Source organism: Amborella trichopoda, chromosome 5 (assembly GCF_054954075.1).
Source record: "Amborella trichopoda isolate Santa Cruz 75 chromosome 5, AtrichopodaSantaCruz75HAP2 v2.0, whole genome shotgun sequence".
NCBI classification, from domain to species: Eukaryota; Viridiplantae; Streptophyta; class Magnoliopsida; order Amborellales; family Amborellaceae; genus Amborella; species Amborella trichopoda.
Window position 1 is genome coordinate 14,392,951 of NC_142340.1, and position 19,307 is coordinate 14,412,257.

Genomic DNA, 19,307 nt, shown 5'->3' on the forward strand with positions numbered 1-19,307 from the left:
CCCAAAATGACATGGTTGGAAGTAGTCCGAAAAGATATGGGGACTTATAACAACTTCAAAAAAACAAAAAGGATATGAAGACTTATGACCTCACTGAGGATTAGGCCTTTAATAGAGCAACATGGAGAACTAATATTTATGTAGCTGACCCCAATTAATTAAGAAAAGGCTAAAATGATGATGATGAATTAGAACTTCCTTCAAAGAATCATGTCAGAGCATCACACAGATAGAAACAAATGGGTCATTTGGATCCTTCGTATAAAAACCCAGATTTTGAATTGTAACCTGATAGGCTAAAACCTAGTTTTGCCAAAGCTGGTTATTAAGACAGTTGTTTGGATAGCTTGTGAATGGATCTCAAGTTATGCAAAGCCCTTATTTAGGTAATTTGTAATATAAAAAGAGTTCAAATATTTATAATTTAAAATAATCTAATAAACAATTATCATACTAGTCCAAAACAAACAAAAACAACAACAACAACAACGACAATAATAACGATCCTGATTATTGTATTTTTATAATATTTATTATTAATATATGTTATTACTATTTATAAAAAGAACAATATTGATATTTTGTTCTTAGCAATACTAACATTGTATAATATAAGGAATTGGGCTTGGGTTAAGACGGTAGCAGCTGGGTTTTCGTTGCGCTACGCTTCAAGATCCATTTCTATGCAACCTTGTCAAAAAAGAAACATTGTATAATATAAAATACACGTTAAAAAAAAAAACATTATATATCATATAATAATAAAAATAACAATGTTTTTATTATTATGACTTATTATGATAACATTAATAGTATTTTAGTTTTCATACTATTACATAAATTATTTTTAATACTATAATCATCATCATCAGAGCCGTTTCCAAACTATTTAGGGTTGGCAACATGAATCCTAGTCCACCATTCTGCTCTATCAAGGGCCATACCCTCAATGAGGCCATAGGTCCCCATCTCTTTTCTCACTACTTTCAACTGTTTTTTTTTTTTTTGAAGTTGAATAATCCATCATAAGGTAAATATTTCCAATTGTTCTCATAATTATTACATATATCATAGTATATGATATTCATTGTATTTTTAATTCAATTTTAAAAGTGTATTTGTGGAAAATAATAATAACAACACTAATATTAATATTAATAATATTAATAGTAATATTATTATCATTTTTTTATCAATTACAATATATAATATATTAATATCGAGTGATGATTATATGAGTCCATGACACCTGGGAGTGTCATAGGACCACATTTCTCTATTGTTAGATCTATAACAAATCTTGATATACATATTGGGTTACTTGGTAAACCATTAAAAACATGTGGTCTTGCCACCCTCTATTGTTTCTAATAGCTTGCCACATGGACTGAGAGAGAAAAGAGAGAGACAGGGCTCAAAGCTTGAAAACTCAGAAGAAAAAACCCATAAAAAATGCCACCTTCTCTCTCTCTCTCTCTCTCTCTCTCTCTCTCTCTCTCTCTCTCTCTCTCTCGCTCTACTCTCTCTCCCTTTCTCGCACTCCTCTCTCTTATCTGTTCCAAATATCACAGAACAAAAGCATTTTCATGATGCTGGAATCTCATAGTATTTTATATTTATCATTTATCTTTCTCTATATCTTTTTTTGGTAAATCATTTCTCCTAGGAACGGCCAAATATGGGACCATAGAATTTGATTCAATAATTAAAAAGAAGATTTCATTGAACGAGGAAAGACGAGAGTTCGGATCAAAATACCAAATTCCAAATTTTTTATCATTAACCATTATTGACAAGAACTGACAAGAAAATAATAATATAAAAAGAAATATTGAGACGCAAAGAACTCATCAGGCACTTGCCTCGTAGAATCAACTGAATAATGCAAAATCACATATTAAAGCTCCAAATTGATGGTCATAAGTCACAATTTATCGAATTTATACTCTAAAAATCTATCTCCACAGTCAAGGTTTATCAATGGAACTTGTGTTCTTATTAATTTAAGTTTAATTAATCGAACTTGTCCTTTTATTTTTGAAAAAGTGGTACAAGAAATTGCTAGAAAAACATTAGCCATTACAGATAATAGAATACAACATAAAATGGAAATTCAAAATCACAGTCCTCTCATAGTGAAAGGATGACTGGTAAGAGATAATAGAACACAACATAAAATGGAAATTCATGCAACTTGGCATTTAACATCCATGAGAAAGGAATGGGGAGATTAAACAAGGTTCTTGAGTTTGTGTTTCCTCACTCCAATTCTGCTGGAGGGTGGAGCAAGTTAATATCATTTAAGAGCACCAATTTTGATGACTCAACTACACAAAAACCCTAGTTTTGAAATCCTTGTTTCTATAAACCCTTCACAAAAATACGAGACTCGCTACTTAGATTTCCATCTCTGTTTTTTCTCATCCTTTTTCACTTTTTTTCTTCCGGTTTTCCTCCTCTATTTCCCAGTTCAAGCCCTTTCTCTCTCTTCTTCTCTCTGTGGGTCAAGTGGGTAACCATTAGAAAATAGAAAGAAAAAGGGATTTCTAGGTCATTCCACCAAGTGACTTGTTTATCAAGTCCCGCGACCCATATCTTGAGGAGAGCCCTGATCCAACGGACAATTTGTTGGATCGCACAAGGCCATCCATGTGAAAGGGCTGCATACGATCATTTCCCATTAATATTACACATTATCTTTAAAATCTATTAGTAATAGAAGTCAGTACGACTTATTAATAATAATATTAGGTTCTTTATTCTAGCATATTACTAATATCATTATAAAATACTAATATTAAATTTATTATTGTTCTAAGATTGTGTATATTAAAATATTCAGTAAATATGCGAATGTGTATGCAAGTGTGTGTGTTTGTGTGGATCACGTCCCAAGTGAATAAAGGATTTCCTTTGTATAATCACCCACGCAGTATGGGTGGTGGGCACCGAGGTTATTCATGAGAATTCTTTTTTTTCTTTTTTGTTTTGAGGTAGTCACGTTTTGAAGTAGTTTTTGCCTAGTAATAATTTATTTTGGGAATAAAGACACCACAATAGAGGAGGAAATGATACCGGAGGGAGGTCGAAGGGTGTGGCAAACCTCATTAAGAAGAAACCTCTCTGAGGAAACAAACCACGTTCTCTCCCTATCGGCACTCTTGTACCGTACTTTTATCTCTGCTCAAGGTAGGGATCAGTTGGTATGGTCCCTCACTCCTTCAAGGGTGTTTTCAGTGGCCCCTTTCTACAAGAAACTCATCCAAGCCCCCACCTTCCCACTTAATCCCACATCGGTTCTCTCTCAGGTTTGACACACTATAGCACCACCAAAGGTGCAAACATTCAATTGGATAGCGGGCTCCCATAAGGCACTCACAGCTGATCACCTACAAAAGAAAGGGATCTCAATCCCCAACAGATGCATCATGTGTTTGTGCGAGGAGGAATCCAATACCCACCTTTTCATCCATTGTGATTTTGCACACGACCTCGGGAGCCTTCTGCTACAACTGTTCGGTGTCCATTGGGTAACACCATCAACGGTCAAAGATCTGTTAGCTTCGGATTACGCCTCTCATTGGCCGAAAGCGGGCAGAATCCAATGGAAGGCGACTGTGGCAGCAACCATTTGGGTGCTCAGGACTGAGAGAAATGCCAAAATATTTCTAGGACAGGTCTGCCTAGTCCCATCCCTCTTTCACAAGGTTACATCCTTAGTAACCTTCTGGGTGTCCAACCACCACCTTTTCAAGGGTATCCCATCGAATTCCTTCCTTAGTCAATGGGAGAATATTCTTCTTCATAGACCAAGGAAGGAGAAAAGATCAAGCATCTGGAAGCCACCCCCTAATGGAGCAATTAAACTAAATTTCGATGGGGTGCTCTTTGGGAAACCCCGAACATGTAGGAGCCGGTGGTGTCTTTAGACATCACCAACGTCATATCCTCTTCACTACTCCAAATACCTTGGCTTCCAAGATTCCCAGTATGCCGAATCATTGGCTCTCCTTAAAGGCCTGCAAAGTTTCGTTCGATCTTGGAGACGAAACCTAATAGTGGAGGGTGATGCCCTAAACATCATTACTTGGGCTACCAGGAAAGCTACTCCTCCTTGGTATCTTGCACCACTTTATGACGAGATTGTACACACTTGCAAGGATATGACCATCTGTTAGATGCATACCTCGAGAACGTCAAACGAGCTCGCCGATCTGCTAGTGAAGGACGGAGCCAAGGCCCATGACGAAGACTAGGCCCTTTCGTTTTTTGCTTTGGACCGCAGAGGACACTGGTAGAAGAACACCTTACTGTAAACGGGCAATTTTGTTGAGCCTTTATTCGTAAACTCACTATATACTTTGTAAGGGGCAAGCTTATAACCCCATTTTTTGTATAGGGTCTGTTGACCTATTCTTTTTTATCAAGAGTCCCGTCTAGTGGGTACTCTCGGACTAACCCCAACTTGTACTCTCCTTTTATACAGCAATACAAATGTTAACGCTTATCATCAAAAAAATAATAATTTTATTTTGGGAAGAAAAAAGTGGCTAAACAACTTTCTCATTGAGATAGTGGAGTATGAAAATCGAGTTTTTCATACTTAGGGATCCAAACGGCCGACAAAAATCCTACGAGTGTAAAAGGAAAATTATGTTAAGAAATTTAGACTTTGACAGCGTTGGAGAGATGAGGTTTAGAAGGCCATTAACGAAAAATGATTATGTTATAAAACTTGGCTATGTAATAGAAATGATCAATAACCTAGAAGAATATAAAAATGCTAAGAAAAACCCTAAACAAATAATAAGGCTAAATTTAAAGCATATGATAATCTATACAGTAAACTGGGAACAAGAAAAAACGAAAAAAATGTCTCCAAATTAGCAAAAATGAGGGGGAAAAAGTATAGGGATCTAGACCATAGTAAATACATTAAGAGTGAGGATCAAAGGGCCTTGGTGAAGGATGAAGAGGTCAATGAAAGGTGGAGAGTTTATTTTCAAAAATTATTAAATGGCGAACATAATGGGAACATAGCGGTAGAAGGAACCGTTGACATAAATGAGGGCGGAGGTCATACACACATTCGTAGGATTACGATATCGAAAGGGCAAGAAGGTTTGAAAAGGATGAAAATAGGAAAGGCTTTAGAACCAAATGATATCCCAATTGGAAGTGCATGGGGGAGGTTGGCATTGACTGGCTGACCAAGCTGTTCAACAAGGTGTTGAGAACAGTGTTTTAAAATGTGGCCCCAGCATGTGGTATGCACCAAGAGGCGCATCACAAAATAGCGTAGATGTGCTTTGGTGAAATGCACCAGCATAGCGTATCGCACCGCATATGCGACCCATCATCGTGATGAAAGAAAACCTCTCGAAAAGGGGCATTTACATAATTTTCCACCCAAAAGGGGGGAAATAGGGTTTGAGGGAGTATTAAACCCCCCAAAACAACAAAAACAACCACTTATGTGGTTTTGTTTTCATCAAAACGATTAAAAAAAATTGCGGAATTTTTTTTTGATAAAATATTTTGATTTCGTGTTGGTGGATTTTGCTTGTTGATTGAGATTAGTTTGGGTGTTGATTTGAAGAAGTTTGAGTGCAGATTTGACAACATATCAAGGGTTTCAAGAGCCGAGAAGATATCGATAGCTCCATCTAGTAATCGATATTTTTTATTTCTTAATACAGTAATACTTTTTTTGGGGGCAATGTCTTCTTCACAGTCTTCTAGTAACAAGGATCCGGCTTGAAAATATGCAAAATTCAAAATCCGTACGACAAAAATTGTGTTGTATCTTATTGTGGTTTTTGAATGTTTATGAATTATGATAATATGATGTCCTCTAAGTTTTATTGTCTTTTATAAAGTTAGTTTTACGTTTCTAGTTTCTACCTTCTAATGTCTTTTATGATCTATCTGCGGATAGTGGATACAGACTCTCTGACAGCTAATACTATTGGAGTTAATGAATAAAACTATTGGAGTTAATGAATAAAGTAGATACCTACTATCATATAAATCACCTCTATAATTTTTACACACATTAACCTATTTTTTGAGATTTTTTTTGAAATTTTTGATATTTATTGACCACATCGGGGTGATGAACCCGCATCCAAGGTTTCAAGAAACGCTAGGTGGCGCCTAGGTGGCCCACCTGGCGCCCAGAGCCCAAGTGGGCGCCTAGGACCTTGGGCACCCTGTAGTACAACTTCTATATATATATGTGTGTGTGTGTGTGTGTGTGTTTTGTAATTTATTGCATCTGAAAATGTTGTATTATTGTAACATATTTTTTTATATACAAACATATGACATATCGCATGTTGAGAATAAACTTGTTCAAAATTTCAAAATTCAAACCATACAAAATTTAAAAGTTTAATGGGATATGTACTAGTAATAGTCTCAAACTCTCCATATTACTAAGTGAAAAAGTTTAGGAAGCTTCTTCAAACCACAAAAAATACGTTTGATTCTCAGAAATAGGTATAGTTAAGGCATTAAGGGTTTATGGAATTGTTCTTTTAACTTTAGGGGTTGAAAATAATCCCTATAACCTATTTAAACCCCTTTCGGGTCAAAATAACTCCCTTTTTCATTTTGGGTATCTTACAAAAAAATAAAAAAAACCACGTCCCTAGGTGCTCGCCTAGCCCGCCTAGGTACATCAGCCTATGTTGGGCCACCTGGGTTTAGGTGTGCGATGTTTTGGTCTAGGGCGTTGGGAGGACCATTTTTTGAAACATTGCCCGCATCTGGACTGCATCGCCGCGTCAGTCCCTCGACCGTATCCCGCATTTTAAAACACTGGTTGAGAACAAAGAAAATTACAGACGATTAGACAAATCGAGGAAAAGTTACCTATTTATAAGCAGAAAGGAGGCATACATAATTGTACGAACTATCAAGGGATCAAACTTATGAGCCACACTATGATGCCTTGGGAGAGAGTGATTAAGCAAGGACTAAGCATGAAACAGTGAATCAAAAAACCAATTCGATTTTATGCTAAGGAGGTTAACAACCGAGGCTATTTTCCTACTTAAGCAACTGATTGAGAAGTTTAGGGTGAAAAAAAAAAACCTCCACATGGTCTTTATTGATCTGGAGAAAACTTAAAGTAAAGTGCCTCGAGATTTAATTTGGTGGGAGTTGGAAAAGAAAGGAATCTCTGGACACTACAACGACTTGGTGAGCGTTATGTATGATACAACGCTAACTAATGTACGAACAACTAGTGGAGGGATGAGTGAGTTTTCAGTAGCAATAAGTCTCCATCAGGGTTCAGCATTGGGCCCATACCTCTGTCCTAGTTATAGACGATTTAACAAGGCACCTACAAGATGAGGTATCGTGGTGCATGTTGTTGCAGATGACATAGTTTTGATCGATGAGACCCAAAACGAGGTCAACACAAGGTTAGAACTTAGGAAGAATGTTATAGTATTTAAAGGTTTTAAAATTAATCGAACTAAGACAGAGTATATGGAATGCAAGTTCGGTAATAATAGGAGTTAGTGATTTAAAAAGCGGATCGCCCAGCGCCTACGCGGCTTGGGCGCATTGCTCAGGCCTAGGCGGCCAAACTAGGAGGGCGGTAGCTGGTACCTAGCGCCCAGCCTTGGGCGGCTGCCCAGGGGAGAAAATACCATTTGTTGATGGTTTTTTTGGGGTTTTTTTGGAAAAAAAAATATTTTTAAAGGTGAATTTTAGGTTTATTTGAAACCTAATCCCACTAGAACCCATTTTAGAGGGAGAGAAAGAGAAACCTAAAAAAAACTAGATTTTGTGATTTTCATTGGATCGGAGTGTTTCTCAAAGTTATAGAAAATGGATCCAAACATCACCCATTAAGATTAGATTTAGTTTTGGAGTTTTTTTGGCTTTTGAGAGGGTATTTTTGAAGATTTTAGGACTCCGAGGTGGAAGTTTGGAGATCGAGCAATCAAAGTACGTGCAAAACTTTATTTTTTAGATTGCTTTTAGTATTTTGAGATGTCTTCTTCAGGATCTAGTCGAAGTGGTGATCCGGGTTGAAAATATGGATATAACTCGAATCCAAATGACAAATTGCATAATATGCAATTATTGTGAAAATGATACAAAATTGAGCATAAACCGGTTTAAGAAACATCTTGCTAGTATTGGGGAATGTTGCCCCTTGAAAAAATGTTCCTGAAGCTATCCGAGAGGAGATTAACTAATATATGAGTTCAGTAAAACACAAACAAGAACAAAATCCTTGTCATTTGGATAGGTCTATTTTTTGTTCTGCTCGAAGAAGTGATCCAGGTTGGAAGTATGGTTATAACCCGAAACCAAATGATAAAAACTGTATAAGGTGTTAATTTTTGTGAAAAAAATACCAAAGGGGGTATTAACCGATTCAAGAAACACATTACTGATAATGTTGCTTCATGTAAAAAGGTTCTTGAAGCTATTCGAATGAGAATAGACAATATTTGAATTTAGTAGAACCAAAACAGGAAGAAAATAAGCCTTGTTCTATAGAAATTCTCCAGGCTCTTCTCGAAGTGGTGATCCGGGTTGGAAGTATGGTCATAACCCAAATCCAAATGACAAAAATCATATTAGGTGTAATTATTGTGGAAAAGATACTAATGGAGGTATTTACTGGTTCGAAAAACACCTTGTCGGTATTAAGTGGGATGTTGCCCCATGTAAAAATGTTTCTGGGGCTACCAGGAAGGGGTTTATACAATATTTGAGTTCAGGGAAGCACAAAAAGAAAGAAAAAGGTGAAAAGGAACCAGGTAGAAAAACCAAGACTCCTATGGCTTCATCTGCATAGAGTACGAGGGAGGTAGAAGATGAGGAGGAAGAGGAAGATTCAGAAGAAACAGAGGAGGACAAGCATTATGCTGAAGAGAGAGATGACTTTGATGATAATGGCCTCAAATCTGATGCATATGATGAGGTTTACCTTACTCCTGATGATGATGATCTGGAGACGCTCGACTCTTGGTGTTGACTATTTGAGTCCTAGACTGTATTATTTTTTTTTTTTTTAATAGTTTTCTAGTTTCTACTATCTAACTCTTATGTGTATGCTTGTATGGTTCTAGCATTGTATAACAATATGGACTATGGACTATCAAAAATACCAAAAAGAGCGCATTTTCAATACCTTGGGTCGATAATCTAGAAATGGAGAGATTGGGGAAGATATTGCACATAAAATTAGAGTTAGGTGGGCGCAGTAGAGATTTGCGACAGAAATTTTATGTGATCGCCACATATATACCAATGAAGCTGAAGGGCAAGTTCCATTGGACAGCTATGAGACCAGCTTTGCTCTAAGGGGCGGAGAATAATCTATTTTATTGCATCTCATAAGAGTCTCAAAATGAAGTTATGTTTCTAAAAAAAATGAGAACGAAAAGATAAAACTCATAAGCAAAACTGGCAGGAACGGATAAACTAATCTTCTTGGCAATAGAAATAAACTTACAGTATCTGGCCTTCTCATCAATTCCATATACCGTCCATCAGTTGTGTTGTTCTTGTCAAGAGCTGGAGCAGAGGACACATTAGGCTTCGGTTTATCAATCTTGCCATCAAGCTTTGCCATTTTGGGAGGCCTTTTATCAAGTTCCGAAGCATTTTTAACTAATTTTCTCTTCTCGTTGATGGAAACCTCTGAAACCTTTCCTTTTCCACCATTAGATTCAACTTCAGCCATTTCCATAGCAATCACAGTCACACTATTCTTGTCAAATTCTAATTTGGGAGAAATGTGTGACTTTGGCTCACTAGAAACTTGTGATAATTGCTTAGTCCTCTCTCCTTGTGATGCACCTTCTGGGACTACATTTGGAAATTGCGAATCTGGCTTGGATGCCGAAGGCATAGATTGGCTAAACAGATTAGTCTTTCCAATTCCCTCTTTTCCATGTGATTCATGCTCAGAGATGGAATTTGGCTTTTGAATTCCTTCCCTATTAAATATGAACTTAGCTATAGCACATGGAGCAAATGAATGTGCCAAGAAAATAGGATAAAAACAAATGTTATTTTCTTGATAAGATATGGAAGCCAAAGAGAGAATATAAACGAGAGAGTAAAGAAAGTCCATTCACCTTCAATGCCTGCTACTTTGACCCCAATGTCTTCAGATATTTTACAGCTCCCAACATCAAACAACCGATAGAAAATATAGTCAGCCATTTCCAAGATTTCCTTAGAAGGCTGGGGATTTCGATTATCCTTCGATGTGCAGACGACATTGCATTTCCCTACTAAAACTTCCTATGCAAAAGAGAAGAAAGAAGTGCATTGAATGTATGGAAGGGACACACTCCACCAAAAGGTAATTGATCAATCTTCTATAAAATGAAATAATCAATACCTTAAGAACCATCCCAATTGCCCAAACTCAAGAGAAACAATAAAATGGGACAAGAAACATAAAATGCAATAGATATTCCAGGAAATAAGCCAAAAAATAACAAAATTTAGTATAATGGCATCAAAATGTTTCAAAACCTGCAATAAACATGGCATTCCACAATACATGAGCCGAACAACTTCTCAACAATGTGTTAATCATAAAATTTGAGTGTTAAGTTTTTTCACCAAGTCATAAATGAGCAAATAAGGCTTCTATACTTTTTATATGACACAAGTTGGATAAGTACCCTTGTTTACAAAATTATATTTTACGATATCTGCCTTTCCACAACAACAACAACATTGTCTATATATCCATATGAAAGCACAACAGGCATAACAAGAAGAAAACATTCCCAATGAACTACAAGAAAACATTCCCAATGAATTATCATAGAAAAATGAGAGAAGGATCCAAAAGTAATAGTAATCACTAGAACATTTTAAAGGTGCCTAAAGTGCCTAGTACATACACTCTAGGCACCTTGCAGAAGTTCTAGGCCTCATAATCAAATTAGACTGGGAAAAGGCATATGACCATGTTGACAGGGAATTTAGAAGAAACTCTTGCAAGAATGGGCTTTGGTAGCCGGTGGAGGTCTTGGATGAAAGCCTGCTATACCCAACCTTTCTTCTCTACTAGGGGATTAAGACAAGGAGATCCCCTCTCCGCTTTTCTCTTTTCCATCTCAGCAGAAGTGTTTAGTCAGTCCATATCCCGGATGTTCGCTGCTAGTAGTGAATGGCTTCTCTTGTGGAAGACAGGGCCCTATCGTCACCCATCTTCAATATGTGGATGACACCCTTGTCTTTTGCAATGCCTCACCCGAAGAAATCAGCAACCTTTTCTTGTTCCTCTGATGCTTTGAATTTGCCACGGGGTGCAAAGTTAACTTCAGTAAGTCTAAGATGATGGGGATAGCAGTAGACTCTCCTACTCTTAAAAGAGTTTGCGGATATAGGGTTGTGAGGCAGATAATCTCCCATCCAACTATCTCAGACTGCCCCTTTGTATTGGCAAACCTAAGAAGCGCTCCTGGTCACATATTATCGACAAGGCGGACCGAAAACTCGCGTGCTTGGAGGGTGGTTTCCTTTCACCAGTAGGAAGATTAACTCTTATTAAAGCCACCTTAGCAAATATCCCGTCTACCAGATGTCAATTTTCCGTGCCTATGGCAGTGAGTTCTCAGCTTGAACAGTTATTTCGCAGGTTCTTTTGGTTAGAAGAAGCAATGAACCAGAAATTTCACCTCAACTCTTGGGAAACTCTTTGCCGACCTAAGAGACTAGGGAGACTAGGGATTAGAAACTTGAGGAAAAATTAACACGGCTATACTTGGAAAGTGGTAGTGACGACTAGCCACCCAAAGCGATCAATTATGGATTGATATCCTCAGGCACAAATATCAAATCCCCTCCTCCCCCTGGTTACCTAACTGCAGGACCAACAATAGATCTTCAGGGATTTGGAAATCAATGTGCTCTTCCTTCCAGTTGTTCAAAAGGTGAATTCGGTTTCACCCAAAAGTTGTAAGTCAAATTCTTTTTTGGCAAGATCTTTGGTTCGGGTCAAGAACATCTCATGGAAAGGTACCCAGATCTCTACTCGCTTGCTTGTTCACAAGGGGCAACAGTGGCAGATGAGATGATTGTGGCTGGGTCCTCTCGTTCTTAGAACCCAGTCTTCAAAAGAGCGCTAAATGAATCTGAAATAACTCACTTCTCAAACATGGCTGCTGCCCTACAAGGTCGTTTTATCACCACAGAGGGTACGGATCTCAGTATTTGGACTTCGTGTGCTTCTGGTACATTTACAGTTTCCCCCTTTCACCAAAAACTTATCCAACTGCTCACTTTCCCCATATCTCCTTCTTCCCCTATAGCCCAAGCTTGGTCCTCTTTTTCCCCTCCAAAAATTCAAGTTTTTACGTGGTTAGCCCTCTCCCAAAGGGTACTCACGGTTGACCAGCTACAAAGAAGAGGAATTCCTTTACCCAATGGTTGTGTCCTTTGTTTGGCAAATGAGGAAAGCAATGCCCACCTTTTTTTGCATTGCCAGTTCGCTTTTAAGATTTGGGGTGAACTTCTTCGCCTCTTCAATTGTCAGTGGGTCCTACCTGCCACTGAAACCCTTAGCCTAAACTCCCTTCAACCTTTCCCTTGGCCTAAAGCATGAATTTGGTTATGGAAATCCTTGGTGGTGGCCTCTATTTGGGCCGCCTGGATAGAGTGCAATAATAGGATTTTCCAGGGTGAATACACCTCGTGGTCTAGTTACTTCGTCAAGCTTAAGTCTTTGGTTGTGTTTTGGGCAACTAACCATAAGAGTTTCAAAGGGGTTCCTCCCTCTGCCTTTTACCACGATTGGGACGCTATTCTTCATTTTAGGCGTAAGCACCTACCCTGGGCATCCAATTGAAGACCACCAGACCCGAGACAATTCAAGCTTAACTTCGACGGCTGGTCTTTGGGGAACCCCAGCCCTGCGGGTATAGGTGCTATACTCAGGGACCACTTGGGTTAAACTATCTCTTCCATTTCCAAAAACATCAGTCATGCCGACTCTATGGAAGCAAAGGCGACGGCTCTACATGAGGGGTTCAAGCCTCTTCTCCCTCATAGGATAATCTCCATTAAGAATGTTATAGCCTGGGATTCAAACTCCTCCCCCCTTCTCTCTCCTTGGGTCTTGGCTCATATTTTTGATGACATTAACCACCTTTGCAGGGATATGCTCGTCTTATGGAGGCATACTTGGCAGGAATCAAAACAGGAAGCAGACACTCTTGCTAAGGAGGCAGCGATGCAGGATGCCCTTAGCTACTTTGTTTTGGATCGGCTTCTTTTTGTCGATTACTTTGCTTCTACATCATTGTAACTTTTAAAAGGATGGCTTTTTTATTTTACTCCCTCACCCCCAATTATGAAGGGGCTTTTTGTATATAGAGCTTCCACCCTATGGATAGCCTATACTTTTTGGTTCTTATAACTCTCTTATATTATTAATTAAAGGTTAACTTTCTAAAAAAAACATTTTAAAGATAAATACAGTGACAACAATGATGTCATGCCAAAGGACTCAGACAAGATATAAGAGCACAAACTTGATGGAAATCAAGATGCAAAACATCAAATCTTTAAGATAGAAAACTGTAAATCTTGTATGAGTTTGGAATCATTAAATAATATCTTTTATATTTGAAAATTTCACATAACATAAGTCCTAGAGCTCCTACATTTCTTTTCCTTTTAATGGAAACTTCTCTTCACCTTTCACAGTTGATAACCAATTTAAGACTAGCATCTACAATTTGGGCATTTTACATATCGGTGATCCTTATCATTAACTTTTTCCTCCTTTTACGAATAGTCCCTAACAGTTTTCAGATCCTCAGTCTCTCTTTGCATCAGCATTTCCCTCTTTTAATATTTTCCCCACAATTTCATTGGCCTTCTTTCCCTAATGGGCAAAAAGATTTCCAATCTCACAGGTGACAGTGTCAATAACATCTCCAACTAAACGGTCACATTCCAACTAAACGGTCACATTACACCTTATATGCTTTTGTTTTCAGGACCAGCTCATTATCCTAGAATCATTTCCAACAGTTGCATTTCTCTGACGAATTCATCTTCCAACATAGGCTCATCAAGCTCCAACAACCAATAACCACCAATTCCTGCTAGCTGAGCCCTTCGACTACTAGTATGAGACTTAAAGTAACATCCACGAGTCCCGTTCTCTCATTTATATAAGGAGAAACATCATTCTTTGGGTCCTCAAAAAATCCCATAGATATCTTTACGAAAAGGTTGATATGGTCATAGAAAGGGAAACCAACACCACCCATAACGAATCAAGTTAAGACTGTCTTCTGGCTTTTTTTTTTTGGTAGTGACTCTATTTTATTCAAAATCACCAAGTCGACATAGTAGATGCCATTTTTTCATTGTCCTTCAAAATCAAACAAGCCAAAGATCAAAACCTCAAGGCTAGAGGAACCACAAATCATATTTTTATCAACAACACTAATATTTTCAAGCTCCCACTTTGTTGTAATCTCTTTGTTCAAAGATAAGGGTGCATGTAATGGGTTCTCATTATAAAGCATAGACTATTGCAGCATTGAAAGGTGAAAAGTGTTCCCAAGAAGAAGGTCAAATTTGTAGCAAAGAATTTTCTTTTGATGCAAAAGGGATGCATTATGCAATAAGACCTAATCAATTCTTGCACTAAGACACAATTAATGTTTAACGGCCAGTTTGGATGTCAAATAAAAAAATCTTCACTTTGAAAGAAATCGTAAGTTTTTTCTTCCTTAATTAAGAAATATTGCTATCTTTTTATTATTATTATGCTGGACTGTTTGGATGGAGTGAACATACTAAAAGCAAAGTCGCATTCTACCCTTCCCAAATTCTATAGCCAATCCAAAAGTTTTTCCTGTATCCCTTACAGCAGTAAAAAATTTGCTTCCATACAATACATGCAACCTATTCTCCTTATTCATGAAGAGAAAGGGTTTCCCATGGGTGTGGTATGAGAGAAAAGGCTCGCCTTTTGTAGAGAAAGAAAGAGCCTTGGCCCTACAAAGATGCCGCCTAGGGCTGTCATTGATGGGGAGAGAGAAAGGGAGATGTGGTTACTGTGAGAACGGAGAAGTAGAAGGTGAGGACAGGGGGATCACAAAATAATAGGTTGAAAAATGGGAAAGAGAAAGGGGGCTTTTTTTTTTCAGTCATACCTTCGAGCGACTTAATTTTACTACGAGAAAGAGCTTTGCAAAGTATAAATCAATCAGAAACTTGGGGTTACCCTGTTCTTTAGAGAGAGAACATATGGTTTCAGATGAACCCATTTGTGAGAATTTTTTGTTCTTCAAAAGAAAAGAAGTTAAACCAATCAAGGAAAGTGCGGATTTTGCAAAGAGGATATATTCGATTGTTTAGAAACGTGGGTGGAATTCAGTTTGTTCCGATGAATCGAGGTTGTAAGCATCAAATGAGAATCACCGAGTTTTAAACATCAAATGCAATTAAAGGAGTCTTCTTCTGAGGAAAAAGAATATCACGCACAGAATTTACTAAAATGGTGCAATAGAAAAATGTATCTAACATGGCATACAACTACATGAAACATTTTGTTAATGAAACCAACATATTCAATCTGCTGTGAATCAAATGCAAAGAAGCCACTGATGAAACCCAAGGAAACATTAATACCGATTGCTTGATAAAAGGAAAACATGAAAAGGGCAGAACCATACTTCACTATGAGGAAAGATGATTTATACATCCCTTATAATCAATGAAATTCTAATTAGTAAACAATTTATCGAAGAAATTACAAAATCACAGACTACCACAAAATGTCCATCTCATCAAAGAAAAAAGCTTATTATACCGTACCAGAGGATTTATATTGGCAAGACCAGGACCTTCACCAGACGCCAAAAATAACTCGTTCTCCATAGCTCCATCACTGTCCAGCCAATTAAGGATTTCAACAGCGCGGAAAAACCAGAGGACCTTAATTTTCTTCACCTTCTGAACTCGTTGTTCCCATATCTTGATAAGTTTACCGATGTAGGGCTCCGGTTCACGTTCCTTGTAGAGATATACGCAGTCATAGAGATGGTAATCCACACCATCATAACTGAAGGACTCGTAGAACTGAACTTCCTGTTGCTTCCCTCCAACTCCTCTCTTTTTTCCCCATTTAAATGCTATGTTTCCCTCTTTACATGTTTCCCCAGATTGCGACATATCTGGCAAATCTCCAGAGAAACTAGTCCAACTTCAATCAATTGTTTAAACGCGACCTTAGAAACAAAGAATACACATCAAGACTTGAGTAAATTTCAAAAGTGAAGGTATGACAATGAAGAAATCGGGTAATGCAAATTTATAATGTCTTACAGATACCAGTCAACAGGGACATGTAGAATAACATCAGTTACTGGTAAAAGAATCCACAGACTTCAAATAGAACACACAGCAAAATCCATGATGGTGATGAAGAAATATATCTTTCAATATAAAAAATGGGTTACATAAACCATGAAAATTGCAGTCAGAACCCAAACAAACAGTTTTTGCATTTATTCCTGTGTAAACCTCCTAAACAAAATGATGGTACATTTTTCCCTTTCCAGTAGTATCTATACCATAGAAACCTCAATATAAATTCAAGCAGGATATTTTTTTACTTGGAACTTTATTATGAACAACAAAAAAGTATGACCATGCACAGCACGACTATGAAATAGCCATAGAAGCTTATTCTTGATCTGGAATTGATGCTTCCACTCACAAAAGCTCCGTGATATTTAAGCAATTCCTATAGAAATTTATTGGGCACCATATATTCAAAGGCCCCATGTCTCTCAAAGTAGGCAATTCTGGTTCAAGCAAATCAGAACAATTTCAGACCAGGCACACACTGGTTTCCAAAGAAATTGATCAAGCAAAATGAAAACCCAAATCATAGAATCAAATGGCTTTAGACAACACTTACAGGAAAGTTTGTGGGGTGGGGGGTGGGGCTAAAGAAGAAGCCAATTCACAATCTAAAAAAAAAAAAAAATAGACTACTTTTCTTTTATTGGTAACCCAATTTACAAATCCAAAAATGGGTTTAATGCGCAAATGGAAAACAATGCACCCACTTGCTCAGGAAGAAATAAATTAAGCAGAAAAACAACCCTATTTATAAAAGTAAAAAAAGGGCGTATTTACACCACTCCTAGAGAATCTTTAAGAAATTGGGTGCCTGAGGAAAAGGTAGAAGTAGAAAATCGGTGGCTAGAAGTTGAGAACCCTTGACAACCTGTCTGTGAAACCGAGGAAATCTGCTGCTAGCAATTTTACCTGTTTGCTAAATTATGAAACTCATTCTTTAGATGCTAAAACTTATCTTTTGGTTGAGATTTTTCCATTAAAACCCATGCATGGATGGTGAAGATCGTAAATTTGCGAAAAGTTTTCTCCCTCTCCCCATTTCATCAAACTATTTATTGTTAAGAAAGAAGATGGAGATAACCTTAAAGAGATCTCAATCTAGAAATTGCATGCAAACTATATCAAACATGAGGTCATCCAAGACATCAGCTAGGATAAGCACTTGATAGATCAAGTGATCAATCATAAAGATTCACAAATCATTGGTAGATTAATGGCACAAATACATAACCTAGTGATGTACCAATACATCATTCAATACAAACAAGACATGACCCAATAAAAAACACTTACACATGAGGCACCTAATGATCACTTGGCCATATCGGCAAGCACGTGACAGGCATTTATGATATTATGCAAAAAAATCATAGCTCGGAGATTAAAATTGAAAGTAATAAAGGGAAATGAAGATTAATAAAGAATAAGGAATATCAATAAACATGGAGATTAATAATAAACAATGAAAAAAATGAAGAAGGAGCAGATTAAGAACAATGACCGTATCAAATCTGCACCCAAAATTCTCTCTCTCTCTCTCTCTAGAAATAACGGACGCCTTCCCTTCCCCCTATCTACGCCTCCAAACTGCAAAGCCCCTTCTTTACAGAATCAACCCCACACTTCTTTACTTCCCCTTCCCTGCAAACTCTAAATGTGTGGTATATATATATATATATATATATATATATATATTAGGAAATGGTTAACTTATTTACATGAGTAAGAATCACAAAAAATAAAAATAAAAATAAAAATGGAGTAATGAACAAAGAACAATGAAATGAGAAGTAGAAACATGGGACGTACCTGAGATTTCTTCAAGGGCTTAAGCAAGAGAGAGAGTACATGATTAGTTGGGGTGCTTGGGGTTGCAAAGGGGCACAGCTAGTAGAGAGAGAGAATAGGCTTGGGAAGAGAGAGATTGAGGGGGCTTGGGTAGTGTAGAGAGAGAATGACTTGGGTGGAGAGAGGTTAGAGTTGCAGAGGAAGAGAGAGAAAGGGGCTTGAGCAGAGGGCTAGAGCCGAGCAATTCCCCGTTAATATGCGGTTTTCTCCGTTCTCAGGGCCCAACAGATAGCAGATATCTGGGCATTGGATAGAGAGTTTACCTCATCTGAGGAGAAGCATGTCTACAATGGAGAGAGGAAGGGAGGGGAAGAGGGGAATGGTTTGTAGATGATTCTGTATGTGATAGAGCTTGAAGAGCTAGAAAAAAGAGGGGAAGCAGTTCAGAGGAGGCTTTATGCGTGACAAGCAGTAGAGAGAGAGAAAGAGGGGGTGAATGAAACACAAGTAGAGAGAGAGAGGGTGAATGAAACACAAGGAGAGAGAGAGGATGAATGAAACAGAAGTACAGAGAGAGAAGAATGAAACACAAGTAGAAAGAGAGAAGAATGAAACACAAGTAGAGAGAGTGGGGGAGGCGGAGGGGGAGAGAGCGACGGATCCCCTGTAGAGAGAGAAACTGATTTCCTGTGAAGCACACCAGGAGAGAGAAAAAAAGAGAGCAATTCAGAGACCAGAGAACCGACTGATATCCATTATCGGAGATGTGAGAGAAGAGCGCGCGCTTAAAACCTATGATCACAACGGAAAACGATGATACAGCAAGCCACTAAAATTGAAAGGGTTTGGTTTGCAAGGTTGCAACATTGAACGATCAAAGTAAGGCGCATCTCCAATTATAAGATGTAATTTTGGTGTTGAATTTTTTAGGACGGTGCCATAATCTATTTTTATCTCTAATTATAAAGTTTAAAAATGGTTCAAATCAAACATATCTATAAATATATGAAAATCTTGAAAATGGATTGTCTAAATAATGTGTTGCAAGATTCACTATTTGTAGGATTTATGGTATCCTTTTTTTCAATAGATCCATACATCTCGATGTCGAGAGGATCAATAGATGTTTT

At 37.7% G+C, this 19,307-nt stretch overlaps 1 protein-coding gene across 19 annotated transcripts in view; it reads right to left on the reverse strand.

Moving 5' to 3' along the window:
- Positions 1-19,097, reverse strand: part of LOC18421888 (bromo-adjacent homology (BAH) domain-containing protein) — a 38,278-nt gene extending 19,181 nt beyond the window's left edge. For 4 of the 19 annotated variants that reach the window (XM_006826706.4, XM_020663003.2, XM_020663017.2 and 1 more), the window contains exons 1-4: positions 18,199-19,097; positions 15,838-16,250; positions 10,116-10,284; positions 9,488-9,993 (exon numbers count right to left, since the gene is read on the reverse strand). In XM_006826706.4, coding sequence (XP_006826769.1) covers positions 9,488-9,993; positions 10,116-10,284; positions 15,838-16,194 — 1,032 coding nt within the window. In that variant the 5' untranslated portion in view covers positions 16,195-16,250; positions 18,199-19,097. Of the gene's footprint in view, positions 1-9,487; positions 9,994-10,115; positions 10,285-15,837; positions 16,251-17,890; positions 18,040-18,198 lie in introns of those variants that run through there. The other 15 variants (XM_088868485.1, XM_088868491.1, XM_088868488.1 and 12 more) reach the window with 11 other exon arrangements.
- Positions 19,098-19,307: the final 210 nt, after the last annotated feature.